This window comes from Anoplopoma fimbria, chromosome 9, assembly GCF_027596085.1.
Source record: "Anoplopoma fimbria isolate UVic2021 breed Golden Eagle Sablefish chromosome 9, Afim_UVic_2022, whole genome shotgun sequence".
Taxonomy (NCBI): domain Eukaryota; kingdom Metazoa; phylum Chordata; class Actinopteri; order Perciformes; family Anoplopomatidae; genus Anoplopoma; species Anoplopoma fimbria.
The window spans coordinates 16,423,195-16,441,071 of record NC_072457.1 but is presented as its reverse complement, the minus strand read 5'-3'; the positions used below and the strand labels follow the sequence as shown (position 1 = coordinate 16,441,071).

At 41.0% G+C, this 17,877-nt stretch overlaps 2 protein-coding genes across 2 annotated transcripts in view; both read right to left on the bottom strand.

The window, feature by feature from the left end:
- Positions 1 to 10,928, bottom strand: part of tenm3 (teneurin transmembrane protein 3) — a 143,461-nt gene extending 132,533 nt beyond the window's left edge. Inside the window, exons 1-2 of the mRNA XM_054605005.1 lie at positions 10,794 to 10,928; positions 8,606 to 8,785 (exon numbers count right to left, since the gene is read on the bottom strand). Coding sequence (XP_054460980.1) covers positions 8,606 to 8,777 — 172 coding nt within the window. The 5' untranslated portion in view covers positions 8,778 to 8,785; positions 10,794 to 10,928. The remainder of the gene's footprint in view (positions 1 to 8,605; positions 8,786 to 10,793) is intronic.
- LOC129095412 (teneurin-3) overlaps positions 9,851 to 17,877 on the bottom strand; it is a 75,861-nt gene continuing 67,834 nt past the window's right edge. The window contains exons 5-6 of the mRNA XM_054603838.1: positions 11,205 to 11,608; positions 9,851 to 9,901 (exon numbers count right to left, since the gene is read on the bottom strand). Of these exons, the coding sequence (XP_054459813.1) occupies positions 9,851 to 9,901; positions 11,205 to 11,608 (455 nt within the window). The remainder of the gene's footprint in view (positions 9,902 to 11,204; positions 11,609 to 17,877) is intronic.

Here is a 17,877-nt window from a genome sequence, read left to right as displayed (position 1 = left end):
TATAAAAGCGCGTTGGAACGATAAAAAATATGCATCTGGAAAACACATCAAGAATGCAAGAGGGACATTCATAAGAGGGACATTATCTCAATTGGTATTTGATTGCTTTGAAATAATATTTATTCAGCATTCCTATCTTGAAACATGCTGTAGCAAACATAAGCATCATGTTAGACATTTTAGACGCGTTTCCTTTAAAAGGACACCAACAACTTTCCATACATTTCCCAATTTTCTTTGCAGCATTGGTTTCTTATGGAGAATATACAACTTTAAAATAATACCATTAGCCTGCTTACATTATACAGATCTCCGTTCAAGAGTTTGTCCACCTTATGTCATCACAAAACCCAACAGTACCTGGTGAAATAGTACAAGCAAAACATGTGCCTTCATCCTCCGCCAAGATTTGCACTCACAGAGGTATTTGATAATGATATGACCCAGGCTGGTCTCAATCACAGGCCAGCGAGTATGCTTGGGCAGGGGCCCTCAGAGTTTTGAAATTGACGCTCAAGGTTCCCTAAAGCGTCTGCATGAGATGCACCAAGCTTTCAGCCAACTGAAATGTATATGGATTCTTGCAATTATCCGACAAACGGAGCAACGGAAGTATGTTAAGAGAAAGAGAATCTGCAAAGAAGGGGATTGAGGGCTTGGTGGATGGGTCAACAAACACAGGACTTTCTAGCAGTTAAACAGTTTTGTTGCTTAAACCTAGGGGTGTCACGAGAACCAATGATTCAGTACCAAGTCCATTCCAGGATTCTGAAAACGTGACAGTACTCATTTTTCTACAGTAACGTATATATATGTGCGGAAGATCAGTGCTCAAGACTAATGGCGTCCTGATGTCTATGGAATATTCTCCTAATAATTCTAACATTACACTGTGAACAATTTTACCTTGATATCATGAAAATCGTGGAATTTCACTGTTATTTGTATCAAACTAAATTTGGAATTGCGTCATGCCTAGTTAAACCTAAACACCACTGTTTAACAATGTGAACTATGTGAAATAACTTTAACCTGCATCATTCACACAAAACCTGCCTGAACAATGGTCATCTGTTACAGCATTAACTGGCACCGCTTCGAAATATGAACTGCTTGTTACAAAGTTAACCAGGTGTTACAATGCTAACCGCCACCGTTTCATAACATTAACCACATGTTACAAAAGTAACCGCATCCGCTGCACAACCTTAACCACGTGTAACAACATTAACCCCCACCTTTACACAAAATGAACCATGTGCTACAACGTTAACCGCCACCATTTCAGAAGCATAACCACCTGTTACAACGTTAACCTCCACCATTTCACAACGTTACCCATGTGTTACAAAAGTTAACCCTTACCGTTACACAACGTTAACAATGTGTTAAAACTTTAGCCGCAACCATTTCACAACGTTAACCCCGTGTTACAATGTTAACCCTTAACGTTACACAGCGTTAACCATGTGTTACAACATTAACCGTCCCCATTCTACCACGTTAAACTCAAAAGGGGGGGGGGGGCTCTGTCCAAGTAGAATATGAAGAGAAGGGATGATATCATGATGTGTTACCAGACAAAAAAAACCTGTACTTGGAAAACGACCAATTATTCACCAATAAACCCAGCAAATCTTTGAGAGCAGTGCAAGGCTGAAAGACAAAGAGAGATTAGCACCAAGAATGAGGACAAATCACAACCAAAATGAAGAGCTTTAACTCATACATAGACACAAACATAAACTGGATCAAACAAGACAAATGGGTTGTGGTATATCTTTTCAAAATATCTTTCCATCTGTGTCTCATTTCATAGTCAGGACAGTGCATTGGCTGTCACACACACGCACAAGCACACACACACACACACACACCTTTCCACTCCATCTCTTTGTCTGCCTCTCTCTCTCCGTCTCCCTGTCTCCTGGTATGGAGTCTGCTACAACATTTTGATTTACTTAAGTGACTCCATTCTGCAATCAGCCTCAGACGTGAGCTGTGTGTTTGTGCCTTTTACCTTGTGTGTGTTTGAGGCTTAAATACCAGCCACCAGCCACTAGCCCGGGGTTCATTAGCCTGATCAATGATTGACTCTCCTCTTGTTCTCTCCTCTCTTACAATTTTCTTTTAAATATCTTTGCTGCAGTTTGACCCCGCTCTCTGCCTCTATCCATTGATTCTTTCTAATGTCATGAAGGGTCCTTTCTTTCATTCTTCCTTCCTACTTGCCATACCTTCCTCCCATCGCTGTCATTGATCAGGTCTGGTGTTGAGGAGAAATATGTTTTTCTCTCTCTCCCTCTCTCTCCCTCCCTCTCTCTCTCCTTTCTCCCTCCTTCCTCTCTTCCATTCAATGGTTCATTGATTAGTTCTGGTGTTGAGGAGAATTGCCTACTTGGTCCCAAAGTAAAAAGCACTAAGTGTTATTCGTGTTTCTCTCTCCGCCTCGGCCTGACCTCCCTTTTGCTTTCAGCATAGACGCTGTCAATATGCCTTGGCGTCACCCCCCTGTTTGCAAAGAAACTTGTCTGTTTTCTGTTGCTTTTTCCGCTTTGAGCTGATAGCCTTGGCGTCTCTGAGGCATCTAAAGGCTGGCTGCTGGAGGGGATTTGGCGTCTTTTCACTCTCAGGGAATGCTGAGGAGTGGCGTGCTACTATACCGTCTTTGTTCACTTGCCTTAAAACAAAAGCCACTGCTGGCGGCTTTAATGGAGAAGAAATCTGGTGCAGTTTGTCTAAATACTTACTTTGTTTATTATAGAATTAATCAATATCACATTGTTTATCTATAGAAGACGGTAACCTGAATCTAATTTGACATTTTGATCAGATCAAACTTGTCTTAGAATTATTATCCTGTCTTTAAATGGACAATTTTAAGTTGGTGGACAATTATTGTTTCTAACTTACTATGACACAACACATGGCTAAATACGTAGCAGGTAACCTGAGATGAGATGAGTTATACATGCATATTATATCTGATGTAAATATTATAAAACAGTTAATCACAATAGAAATCCCGTTGCAACATGTGACCTCGATCTTTCTGGTATTGTTTTGAGGATCATTAAAGACTAGTTTTGTGCCAGGTTCTTTGGATCAACAAAGAGTCTATTGTCCATCTAGAATTTTGTGGTACGTCAACAATAAGATAAATAACCATTCTCATTCTGAGAGCCTGACATGCATTACAAGAATGGGTTTGGACACTGATCAAGCAAATCTGCTACACCCAAACAAATTCATACCAGAAACTGATTCCCTCGTTGTCTATGTGCTTCAGTGATCAACAATGATTTCACACATTTGTTTATGGTCCATCTTGGATTTTTACTGCCATAGTGAATACAATTGTGTCCCTCAGAGCAACACAGCGGTGCTGTTGATTAAGGGAGAACGCAAGAGGATGCCCTAGCCTGAGGCAGCAGTTTGAATAAAATAATACCATGTCTGTGTCCCCCCCTGTGTTACACTTTGATGGAGAAAAAAAAAAAAAAAAAAGCAAAGACTCACTGTTCAACCTACTCTTGTAAACAAAGAAAAAGAAAGCTGTGCACAACCCAGCTCAGACTCTGTCGTCAGGCAACACTTGGCTTCCCACTGCAGAGACAGAAACAACGCTGTGTGCTTTAAAGTCCGCTCTATTCAAACACCTTCATCTGCATATCTTTCTGTTCTCTAAAAATAAATGTGTCACTTTCAACACTATTGATCTGCAAGCCACCACATGTTCTCAATAGCTAAAGTGGTTAATACGAAAGACGGCAAATCTATGAGCTGCAGATTGCGGTCATAAGACATCCCAACCAACAACAACATATAGGCTATGTTGAATGAAGAAATTGACTATCAGACAAAAACTGCCTGTTTCCATCTTTTAAATACCCCAAGAGTCAAGACAACCCATCCCTCAATTCAGGATGCAACAAAACTGACCAATACTTTCATCCTGATGCCCTGTTCACTGGTCTGCCAAAGACATCAATTAGTACACTTCAACTCGTTTTATTTTTTTTATTTTTTCTGAGAAGCACTTTGAGCTTCATTTTATGTATGAAAAGGTGCAATTTAAATACAATCTATTATTCATATTATTGTTATAATAAAAACCAGGGCTTGCCCAATAACCAGATGTACAGGTGCAACAGGAAAATCCCCAAAATGGCTCCTTGATATTTTGATTAATGAATATGCTACATACACATTTGTATGAGCACTGTAAATTTACAAACAAATAATACTCTCTTGGTAAATTCAGCATAACATACATTTCTACAACAACAGAGTGATCCTCACAGATCTGTTGTCAGTTTTTCTTTTTTCAAAATAAATACGGTTTTCACACACTAATTATTTTCAATCACTTCTACTTGGCCTATTTTTTTAGCTGTTCATTTATCATTTAAGAACCTTCCTGTATCCCACGTCTCACATTAAAAGGCAAAGCAGGAAAGGGATTAGATTATGTCCTTTGAGCCTTGAGCTGGAAGGCTTTTAATGTGAAACACCTGTGGTTCTTTTCCTTTTTCTAAATGAGGCAAATAAAGGCCACCATTTTAGGATTTAAGGTAGCCACTATTGCCAATAGCTGGAGTAAAGCAATGGCATTTTTTACACTGCTGACATTTAAGCTTTATGGTAATTACATAAACCAGCAACCGGGGACGTGCACACATAGTGGCTAAAGTGGCTCAAGCTGCTGTTAGGCCATTTCACCAAATAAAATGCTGTCGTTAAGACAATAACATCCAAACTGTGCTGCGGGAGCACCAGGCAAAAGTGTTGAGAGCTGCAGCGCACTCATGCCTCTCTACATAACTAAAAACAGCATTTGGCCTGCCATCACATTGATGAGCTTATAAAAAATGACTGTAGGTTCTTTCTCATTTAAATAAATTAGCCATCAGCAGCAAAGATACTGTATGTGCATTACAACTCCAGTTTTTGCTTTACAGCAGATATTTGTTTTTGCAGCAATCGCACAGTGGGTACTTTCAAGCAGCCAGACTCTAATGGTAATTGACCCTCTGTTGTATATAGTAGTGGGACTGTTCCCTCATATGACTAATGCAACCATTAAAATATGTGATTAAACACAAATACCCAACATATGTTGTGTTTATGAAGATGTACCCCATATTGTTTTTATATACTCATCGAAAGGAGTATTAGGCTCTCTGGGAATTTAACATCATCTGTTGTTAAATAAATATTTGGGATACTGTACATCAAGTTCACACACACACACGCACACATCTTTACATCTTCAGAAGTCTTTTATTCTTTTGTGCTCTGATTAGTGGTTTTGTGGTACCACTGGCAGCCATAATGTAATATTAATTATTGATATTGCCTAATGCTTGCTAGTGCTAGCTTTAGGGGTAAAATAATTCAGTCAGTTATTCATCTTCCTTCTATGGTAAATCCATCAAATATTGATTGCAATCATCACTTATCAAGACAGAATTCAGGGTATTACATTATTTGATAAAAATAAATAAATTTTAATAACAAAATGATTGCGGCAGCTACTGTTGATAACAATGATTAACGTACAATTCTGCTTCTATTGAGTGTAAATGGGTTGCCTTCACCAATCCAGCAGCCTGGTGTCACTCCCAAGGCGTCAAATACCGATGAGCAAACACTTCAGGGTAAAGATACTACAGAAAAGGCATCGTTATGGTGACGCCCGGGGTTCCTCAGTCAGTGCAGCCGTAGTAACAGAAACCGGCACACCTGATGTAGCACTGCCCATGGGCTCACACAAGGTGTTTTTCTTCAAACTTGATGTTCCAGCACAATTTAGATTGATACAACCGTCTTATATCAACCAATCGCCTGTACATCACTGTCACACTAGTTTGTAAGAATGGGCCTGCTGTGACATCTTCTAACCTGAAACCCATTTTGCATCTAGTACAGCGAGGCAGACTTTCAGGAAGTAACTTTATGTGCGGAAAAAAGTACTATTTCCCACTGTCGCTGATGCTTCACACAGTACTTGGCTGTCCCAATAAATAGCCAATAAAAATCCTTGTTCTGAGGGAGGAAGGGAATAAAAGAGCCTGGATTCCCTCCCTCTCGTTCTCACAGTCTGTTTTCCCCCTGCTCAGCCTCATCCTCCTGTAAACAAGGAGTTTAAAAAAAAACATGGGTTTCTGCATTTATGTAGGTTGGTTCTTATGTGCAAGAATATATAAGCTAGGGGCCCCTGGTTTACTTTGCCTCAGTGCTTGACTTCCCGCATAATCACTGGTGCATAGAAAAGAGAACTGGAGGGAAGTATACGGATTGATATGAGCGAATAAAGAAAAAAAGGCATGTCTAAAGAGTGCAGGAAGTGGTGAGGGAGATATTTTAGATGTTTGGCTGAACATTGGCTGGTTAGGTCAGGCTGGGACTGCTTCGGGAGAAGAGGACCACACGCATATCCACAAACAGCCACACATGCACAACCTTTTAGCCATTTAGAGACCCTACTCCAGAGCCGTTTCTGATTATGTTTAGAGAGCAATGTATATATGAGCAGACGTCTGTCTGTCTCTCTATTTCCATCACTCCATGCAGCTGTCTTTCTGTTTCTCACTCTCCTTTCTCTGAAATCTCCTCCCTCTCTATTTCTCCCTTTCATGCCCCCTCTCCTGATGCAGCCTGACTCTAATTGTGGTTGTCTTAGTTCCTTTCTTCAAACCATCAAAGTCTGTTTCCTATCAAACTCCTGACTATAAGAAGACAGATCCAGGGTCATTGGCCAGCCAACATTACTCTGCATCTGGTCCTTATCAACCAACACAGGCAAACAGGTCTCAGATCAGCACTCTCATCTGATCCAAACTCAGCCCCATGTGGTTCAAACAGCCAGACTTGGGTTTCTTCCTCAACTTTTGCAGCCTAACATTTGCCATGTGGAGAGCTACCAGGAGCAGACCTGATGAAACAAGCTCTTATGGTTGGACTTATCATAAATGGCAGCCGTCTAACCTTGGTGTTTCCACTGTTGAAAGAAATTGTCTGCACACTGAACTAATTTATAATTGTCTGTTAAGGGAGTTACTGTTTTAATCCACTCCATTTATTAAGCCAAATTATTGATTTAAGCCGAGTCAGGCCTGTGATACTTTCATACTAGGATTTCTTTAGTCTAACACAGTGGAGTGTTTTCTGCAATGTTCCTCCATTAGTTATTTCTTTACGTTACCTGACCTGGTTTCCATCATGACCCATTTAACATTATATTGACAAAACAGTTGTGTCCCCAAATCAACAACAACTAAAACACAAACAATTTCAAAACTACGTGTTTATCATACGACGACCCACAAGAAGCAAAGTTTAAACCAGGAGGCAATCTCCGGGTCTGAAAAGATAAGTCCATGCTGAAATGCCTTTAATTGCATTCGTTCCAATGGTCATCGGAGGCGACTCCTCTGGTTAAAAAAAGAGGTCAGATTGTAAAGAAGTGAGAAAATGACTACTTCCCACTTGATTTATTACCTCAGTAAACATGAGTTTATGGTCTCAATCGCTAGTTTCAAGTCTTTTTCAGTACAGCCTCACATATGTGTTTCCAGATGCACTATATTAACAAACTGATAGATACTGGAATCAAATAGTAACAATTATATTAACCTTTTTTAATACACAGATTGCTGACCTTCGCTTGGACATACAAACTTAATTGGTCTCTTTTATGTTGATATTAGTTGCTCTCCAAGAGTAGATGCAGTTTTAGGGTTTTGTGTATTAAGACACAGAAGTACACATAAACGGGAGGGAGGGTTGGGGACCAAACAAGCAATAAATGGCTCAGAGAAGACATGGAGAAAGTGGTCTGATTCTCACTAAGGCTGGCTGATCTCATGAGCACAACCATTGGCAGCACACTGGAAGTCATCAGCAGTTCAAACCTCCGTACCGCGCCGCTTGCCAAGTGTTGTAATTGATCTCAACATTTATCATAAGCAAGCAACAGTAAAAACAGCTACAGCGCATGTATGCTGGGGTCTGCAATAGACAACAGTGGAAAACGAACTAGGGGAGGGAAAAAATAGTGAAGGGAAAGTTGGGTTGAGTTGAATTGAATTGACTAAACGATTGCATCAATTTCTACTTTGACTACTTGCCTGGTCGAGAGGAAATATGGCAAAATATGAGCAGGCATATGAATATTCAGAGCATGCCAAGCATCTCCTGCAGCAGCTGGAAGTTTAGATTATGACATAAAAGTTCCCAAGAGGGAGGGAGGAAGTGCAGAAGTATGTAATTTCCACCAAAAAAAACAATCGCTCTGATCTCACTTACATATGACAGTTAATCAAAATGCAGACGGATAATAATATCCACAGTATCTTTTACAAACGACTGGGATTTGACAGATGTTGGTTTTGCAGACAAAACCCTCTTGTGTTGTTTTTTTTGGGTGAAGCTGTCGAAGGATCTAACTCTGGAAATGTTCTTCATTCGTGTTGCCAATGAATATAACTCAATGAGAATTTTGCAGAGCACTTTCCAGTGAAGATTACCAGCAGTGAAGATTAAAAAGGATGAAAATAAATTAAATAGTCTCTAGGAAGGTAGCAAAGTAAAGTCCCTTTACCATGTGTTACAGGTAAGTACAATCTGGCTGCATACTCCTCTTCATCTTCTTCCTCCTCCTCTTCCTCTGAGTCTGGCTCAGCCACGTCGACTAATGACAATTTGCCATGTGGACTGGCTGATTGTGGATGTGATTGGTCAATGACAGATGATGGACAGGAGGGGGAGGGCATTGGAGAACCTATGAAAGAACACAACCAAAAGAAAAAAAAAAAGGAATGATGAATTTGATTAATGAATAAAAGTAACAACAACAACAACATCAAACCAAAATCTTAAAAATAAGAAGTGAGTGAGCAATGAAGTATGATGATGTCTGCTGATGGTGTGACTAAAACATTGTGGAATGAGACTGACAGAGTAACAGCAGCTAAAGGAGAACCCCTGGGTTGGAATTGACCCTTCACTAAGAAGGGAATTCGCCTCCCACTGCTACTCCATCAAGTCAGAGCTTTGTGACTGTTGAGCCCACACTGTAACTAACTGCTCTCCTGAAGAAGATGATCAATTTTTAGGGGGGAAAGACAAAGAGATTTCAGAGAGAATACAGAAGGGTCAAGTATATGTGTTGGAAGGATATATGCAGGATGTCAAACTGATTCAGGGTTGAAACCAGGTTAAAAAGAAAAAGACAGAAGCTAAAGCGTACAGAGCCCAGTGTAAGTGAACCACCACACTGGTGAGTGAGACAGAAGACAATCAATTTAAGAAACAAAACTGTTCCTGTAAATCAGTTAGTCTTAATTCACAGTTACAATCATTACAAAGCAAAAGCAGTATTTGTATACAGTCAGTATAACTTCAATAACTAGACACATAGTAGTGCAGAATGTTAGCTCCACAGGTTTTTACGGAATATCATTATTACGTTTAACTATGACTTACTACAAAATGACAAAATCACACTGAAGATGTAGAAAGCCGTAAATGATTGCATGAGTCTTTGGAGTACATCCGGATAGTTATTGGATCCTGGTCGGAGCTGACCTATGCTACACTATGATTTGCCAGTCAGTTCAAGGGGCGGGACTAAGCAAACGGGTCATATATAGAGCATTGACACTCCACGATGCCGGGGATGAATTCATCTGTTTGGCTACTCATACTCCCTGTCCCTCCTCATCCCTCTCCCATTTCAAGGACAGAGTTTGATGAAATTCCACATAGAGTCTTCTCTACCACTGATTTGTGATCGTAACAGAACTCGCGCAAAGATTTAGAACTGTGTGAGGTGTCAGTCTGTGCATCAGGCAGTGCTGGCTATATGCTGTTGCCTGTTTGAGGCCAGACTCACAACCTGAGTGAGCAAAATCAATTGTGCATCGATGTGGTGACCTTGGTATTTAGTGTCTTCTGAATGTTAAACGGCCCCGCTCTCTGTTTGCACATGTGCGTGTTTGTGTTTGGGAGTCTTCGTGTGCGTGTTTAGCCCAGACTGATAACTCCGTCCTTCCATTCCATACAAATGTGCTGGCCAAAAATAATTTAATTAGTTGGTGAAAAAAAAAAAAAAAAAGACCCCACATTTCATTAACAGCACTTGCCATGGTGGCTGCCTTTACAGATACAAATGCGATATGCCTCCTTCAAAATCACTTAATCTTCACATTTGCAAGCAAGGAAGGAGGAATTGAAATACAAAATCAATTTTAGGTTATTTGCAGGAAAAGAATTGCAATATTGTTTGACTCTGGTTTTTAGAGATGCTGAAAAGCAACACAGCTCTGCTCGTTTATCTCTAGAACCAAGACGTCCTCATACAACTTATTCCGTTATTACACAACATAATAAGTTGTTTTCCAATGACTCCAAAAACCACATATATGCGCGCACTATTTAATGTTGTAAATCGGTCATACTTTGGCAGTGTTGAACTTGTGACTGGTTTATTTAACTTTGTAAAACAGTTGCAGTTTTAAACGTGTAAGGTGTTAAATGTTGTGAAACTGAACTACTTTGTTAGAAAAAGATCATGTACATGATGTGATTACATACTAAGGTAGTTACATACTTTACTTACTTACGTAAAATAGCTCTGTAACTTAACATAACTCATCGTTTTGACTTTTGGTTTAACACAGGACACAGACAGCAGTCTCCTGGGTGAAAGTCCAGTGTGAGTTTGACCTATACATCCACCCCGACCTCCTCCGTACATAGACCGTGCGACTCCTTATATATTACCTCACCTTTCTTCCTCCTTCGCTTCAGTCACCATTTCTAAGTCAAATAGAGATCGCAGCCTAACAGTAAACGTAGATATGGGTCGCAATTAGCTGCTTGCACTGATGACCTATACTGAGGCTTATATAAAAACACAAATAAATCAGTTGTCAGTCACGCCTGTTCACTCTCCCTGCACTCTGTCTATTTCTCTCAGCCCAGCCCCCTCTCTCTCACCACACTCTCCCTCACTCACCTAATCAGCCTCATGCAGTGCACCTGTCTGCCACACCCACCTCGTCAGCACAATCACTCTCACCTGCTCACTCTGCTGCACTACTCACCTCAGTATAAATACCCCAATCTCACACACACACACACTCACTGCCAGATCGTTCTCCGCATTATGCCAGACCTTCCAGCGTTATTCCCCGGACTGAGAGAAAAGGGATCTTGGAGGATGTGAGGGCGGTGAGAGAAGAGGCGACCGTGCTGTAGTTCCGGACAAATCTCCTGTAGAAATTTGCAAACCCCAGGAAGCGTTGAAGCTGTTTGCGGGTTTCAGGAGCAGACCAGGACGTGACTGCGGCCACCTTTGCGGGATCCATCTCGATGTTACCGCCGGACACAATGTAACCTAGGAAAGGGACGGTGGTCACGTGGAACTCACACTTTTCAGCCTGAACGTATAGGGAGTTCTCCAGGAGGAGTTGCAGGACTGACTGGACGTGGTGAATATGCTCCTCCTTGGTTTTAGAGAAGATGAGGATGTCGTCTAGATAAACAAACACATGTCGGTCCAACATGTCCCGGAGAACGTCATTAACCAGGGTCTGGAAGACTGCGGGAGCATTAGTCAAGCCAAAGGGCATCACCAGATATTCATAATGCCCCTTCGGTGTGTTGAAGGCTGCAGTCCGGGGAATAACGCTGGAAGGTCTGGCATAATGCGGAGAACGATCTGGCAGTGAGTGTGTGTGTGTGTGAGATTGGGGTATTTATACTGAGGTGAGTAGTGCAGCAGAGTGAGCAGGTGAGAGTGATTGTGTTGTGCTGATGAGGTGGGCGTGGCAGACAGGTGCACTGCATGAGGCTGATTAGGTGAGTGAGGGAGAGTGTGGTGAGAGAGCGGGGGCTGGGCTGTGAGCTGAGAGAAATAGTGCAGGAAGAGTGAACAGGCGTGACTGTGACAGTTGTACTATTTTTTTAAAGGAATAACAAAATGAGTAGAACATCACACATTCTACATCTATTGCTTTCACACACATAAGTTGAGAAATTCCACACACTGAAGCAATCACACACACACACACACACACACACACACACACACACACACACACACACACACACACACACACAGTCACTCTTGTCGCTTCCAACTATCTACTGTGCTGTGTATCCCATCCTGACATTCACTTGGTGTTTGGCAGTTTCAGGCTAAAAATACAGCGACATACACATCCAAAATAACATGACACGAGTCTCTGTTTAATTATTTACTAGAATGCCTTTTCTTCTTCGTCTTTCACTGAGATGGAAATTCACATGGATGTGGCATTTTCTATTAAATACTCAACCCCCACTATCTCCCCTAGAGTGATGTTGAGGATGAAAAACAAGAAAAAGCCCAGTGGTGTTTGCTGGGGAAACAGGAACAACATAGGATTACTGCTACAGTACATGTGGGCAATATTAAACAACAGAGACGGTCCGCTAGAATTGACCAGCACTGCACTGCTGTCTATGGCAAGCCCTCCACTTGGATTGATCCTCCTGAGACATTTCAATCAGTTTCCGAACAAGTGCACCTGCATTTGCTTTATGGTCATTAACATTACTGAAATGCTTGAATTCCTTGGGCAGTTTTATTATGCTGTAAAGGACCGTTTTAAATGAATAGTGCATTATTATGTTACCCAACTTATTTCAATTTAATATTTGACATTTAAAATATTTCACTAATGCAGAATATTAACAAGCAGCAGCTTCTAAACAAGAAAAATCACCATTTGCAATCCCAAACCAAATAGATGTTTAATATCATGTAAGAAAACTATGACAAAGAATATCTTCCTCTTTCAACAATTAACACTTTTAGCCCTAAGCAAATTGTTTCCTGCTGAAGAAAAACATCTTCAGGTCACAAATAAAGTACAGTATATCGTTTTTTTTTTTTGTCTTTTTCAAAGAAGCAAAGTGTTATAATGCTATAATACAGCAAACTATAAAGCTTTGCTATAATACCTACATAGTGAGTTTGTAAGGACTATTTTCAGCGGTGGATTTGTCCACATTTGATGCTCTTGTGAGGGTTTGGGGCAACAGGACAGCATATGTGGGACTGAGTCAAAATAAACTAGTGTATGCTCAGGATAATGAAGGAATATGTCACGCAACTCATCGTTGTGTTTAATAGTTTTTGAACGGCAATGGACACAAAGAGGAGGAAGATATATAAGGCTTTGACACACACACAATACTTTGTTAGTAAATATGCTCATTGTTGGTCTGGTCCACACATGGGATTTGTTAAAAATAATGAAAAATACATGTGACATAGATATTAACAGATGTACGTTTTCATAAATAAACAAATTGGTGTCAAGACCAAAGTCCTTTTTTCTTTTACCCATTACCGACTGAAGGGTTTGAGCTCACGAGACAGGACTGACACTGAGTGTGTTCCTATTGTTCCTCATGCATCAGACAGTACAATGCATTTATCTGCCAGCTACTCAATATTCACAATCCTTATCTTTAATGGAACGTTGGCTGAAATATGTTTATGCCACTAAGGGACTTTCCAAATTGATTGATACATAGTGTATGTCTTATATATTCTATTAACAGGAAATTATTAACAATCTTGTCATTGAAAATAAAAGCAGATTACAGTTAAAGTGCTTCTTTGCCTTAGAGTAAATTGATTAGTATGCGCTATGGTCAAAACAAAACAAAAGGCATCTGCCAGCCAGGGGTTCCCACACTGAGGAGCTACATATTTAGTCTTTCAAGGTCTCTACTAGAGCCAAGAAAAGAGAAAATGGATCTCTGTTTTCACACAATCATACAGCTTATGAAACGTGTGTGTGTGTGTGCGTGTGTGTGTGTGTGTGTGTGTGTGTGTGTGTGTGTGTGTGTGTGTGTGTGTGTGTGTGTGTGTGTGTGTGTGTGTGTGTGTGTGTGTGTGTGTGTGTGTGTGTGTGTGTGTGTGTGTGTGTGTGTGTGTGTGTGTGTGTGTGTGTGTGTGTGTGTGTGTGTGTGTGTGTGTGTGTGTGTGTGTGTGTGTGTGTGTGTGTGTACATGGTTTGTTCCTACAGAGACTGGTGGTGTTTGTTGTGCCAAAGGGGGCTTGGATTCAGATCCAAGTCTAGTCTATTCTCAGTGGTCTAAATCAGCCAATACTGCCTGAAGAACACACACATGCATACAAATACCATATCAATGGTGCACATACACATGCATGAGGGTGAATAACTACAAACACACACACGGTTCTGTAACACACATGCTTACACTAGCTATTAAATACACACAACAGGATCAGAGCGTATAAGAAATAATCCTTCCAGAAACGACATGGTAGGGGGAGGGGTAGACTGAGAGAAATAGAAACATTTTTTCCCTCGTAAAAGTATTTGCAAAACCAATTTTCTTAAAAGTTCGAACATGCATTGTTTTCTCCATGTTTCATTTGTTAGCAGTCATTTTCCCTGCCTATGTTGGTCCGTTATGACCACCTGTAGATTGCACCAATAGTAGATATAGAAGCCATTGACATTGGAATGTACTGCGTGCATGTGCCTTTGCACGTATGTACACATGCACGAGCACCAGCAAAACAGGGAGCCACACGTAAAGCATCGCCTCACAGCGCTATTAGCGGACATAAACTCCACAGGCACCTTTAAGATGCTGACCATGAACTACAATGTCCCTGATTTACTTCCAGCCCAGGGGACTTTTGAGTCATCTCACTCTACCGTTGGCTATTCAATGAATATATTAAACACCCAAAACATAAAAAAGGAGGGAAAGATGATGAAAAGAAAAAAGCTTTACAGAGTAGAAAATAAAGGTGGCTGAATAAAAAAACAAATGTAAATACGGGAGGAATAGTAGACGTTGATTCCGTTGAAACAAAAACTATTCACATGGCATTACACACAAATTAATGACATCCCCTCAAATGACTTGTTGGAACTCTGGTTTGGGGCTGCCAAATTTCAAAACTTTAGAAATGGTCATTTTCAGTTTGCCAATTAAAACAGAAAATCAAGCTATCTTTTGAGATTCTCATTAATTTGGATAAATGTCAGTCAAGCATTCAAAGACGCATATTGGTTGGAACATTATCAAAACATCTTATTCAGAACGGAATCGTTGACTTCTCTAGTCCACTTGAGCTGGGGATCGCTCCTCCCACGGATACAGGACTGCAAAGTCGATCAACTCACCAGCTTGGGTGCATTGCAACAGTTTCGCGGATAAAATCTACAAACTAAAAAACATAATCTACTACTTAAAAAAACAAACAGTACAACAAGAAATTAACAAATTCATTGTGTGTAGTACAGTGGCTGTGTCAGAACACTGTCCAGTTGGAGAACGTGCTCAACAGCCAAGGGTTTCCATTCTTGGGAGCACTTTTTTTTCTCTGGCCCAAATTTACCCCCAAATCCACCTGCATTGTTGTATAGTTTGGGAACAATCGCTGGGTTGACATTCTCTATTTTTTCCTGCTTTCTCGGTCTCTGTTCTCCATATAGAAGATGCCCTGGTAGAACACATTGTTACTGGGATTACAGAGAGAGAGTGAAATATTTATTTTAGGCCTATAGAAAGACTGTACCTATTTTAACGTGTGTGTGTGTGTGTGTGTGTGTGTGTGTGTGTGTGTGTGTGTGTGTGTGTGTGTGTGTGTGTGTGTGTGTGTGTGTGTGTGTGTGTGTGTGTGTGTGTGTGTGTGTGTGTGTGTGTGTGTGTGTGTGTGTGTGTGTGTGTGTGTGTGTGTGTGTGTGTGAATGGGTCGCAGACAGATGTTGTGATGCAGCTGTCCAGTTGGCTCCGTGGGGACATAGTGTTAAGCTGGCTATGATTGCCTGGGAGCTTGTTGTTTTGGCTCGAGACAATATTCTTTTAGGGCTCTGATCAATGGAGTAAAAATAACTTTGCAATGAAATACTCAGTCTGTCAAATGGCTAGGTGCCTCCTGGATCTACCCACAGAGCCTGAGGGATCGCGGTAATGCTGCATTCACATCATGAGGGAATAATTGCCAGAACAACTTGGCGCTTCAAAGGCTTGGAAGTGTTTTGGTGTCTGAACCGAAACCACCGGGACTGGAATGGAACTTTTAGGAGGCTTTGTCGCTCCTGATCTGCTCTTTTTTACAATCAGCACACATGAATTCAATTATGAAACATTTTCAGTTTATAATGAAAGGCAGAAAAACACTGGAATGTATTTTAAGAGTCTCAAGATAATATGAGTGATACATTATTAGAAATGAATCATTTGAAATTAACCTGGTGAGTCTTTCAATAAATATATAGTCTAGGAATTTGCTGCATGCAGTATTACACTAGGAGGTACTCCCCCCTCCAAACAGCCTGCATCCCTCTCTCTACTCTGCTTCAGATTATGCCTGAGGAAGGGAGGATGTAGAAGAGAAGGTGGAGCAACACACAAAATGATGGGCTAGAGTGAGAGATAAAGAAGGAGGGCTGGAGTTTTCCGTCTAGGGGCGGCTGAGACCAAACATCTCAAAAAAAAACCTCACCGATGGATGACGGAGATTTAGCAACAGGTATTGATTTACAAAATGTGGCGAAGTGCAAATTTACTTCAAATAATGATCAAACTAATCTAAACCAGAAGTTATATCAAATGTAACCAATCTTACATTCTTAACTAAGCTAAACAGGAGGCAACAGAGGCAGCAGCTCACAAAAGCCATAAGCATGGCGGTACCTGGTTACAACACAGACGACACCGATTCCATCTATCGGATTTAACACACCTCTCTCACATCATGCAATAGCAATAGCGCTCCGTGCAGCGGGGGGGGGCTTCAGAGCTCTACAATGTGGATTGAGACGTTACAACCAAACTCTTCTTCACTTCCCTGGAGTCAACGAGTAATTCTCGAAAACGCTGCAAGCAGAGCTTTCAGAGGCCGAGCCCTCAGCCTGCTCCCAAAGGGCCCGCGCTCCCAACGGCCATGCCCCCCCGACAACTCTGCAAGCAGCATCACCGGGAGCCAATCGGACAGTTCTGTACAGGCTTTCGTCTGAACGGCCACTGCACTAGTCTACTTAAGTCTATCTAAGTCTAGGTATCCCCTCCTTTACGAAAACAACTTTAACACTTTAATTATCAAGTTTAATTTCGAGAGGTCGTGCTTCTAATTGCTTAATGTTTATTACAGTGAATTATGTCAACAAGAACAGACTCAAATCTGCAGCCTGGACCCAAGAACAGTTGGAAACAAATCAAAAATCAAATTTGTCTTGTCTCAAACCACGGCAAAAAACCAAACAAACAACAAACATATCAAGCTTCAAGCAGTGCAACCGGTACATTCTGTTGCGTGACTTATTACTAATTGGGAGTTTTCCCTCATATGGCTTGTTTATTTTGTAATTATCCCATTATCTTGTCAAATGCTTTCTTCTGTGGATTTTTAAGTCTTATAGTCATGCAAACAAAACTTCACTGCAGTCGCTCTGTTGTTTTTGAAGAAAGTGCTGTGGAGATTTGTTTGATAGAAAGAGGCCCCCTGTGTACTTTAGCAAAGGCTGGTTCATGTCATCCGAATGGAAAAGTCTGCAGAGCTTTTTAACCCTGTCGCCTTGTCACGCAAAACGAGTCCAACCTTAGATCTCACCCAGGTGTTCTGTACAGAGCGACAGTTTGTGTATCTGTATGTTTTGAACACCTGGCTCCTTCACTGCCCTCCTCATTCTTCATCCCTGCTTGGCTTGGTTTTGACACACACACCACACACCACACACACACACACACACACACATACATACACATACACATACACACACACACAGATATCAGATTGCTGTCCTAAGCTTCCTCTGTACTCTCTCTCAC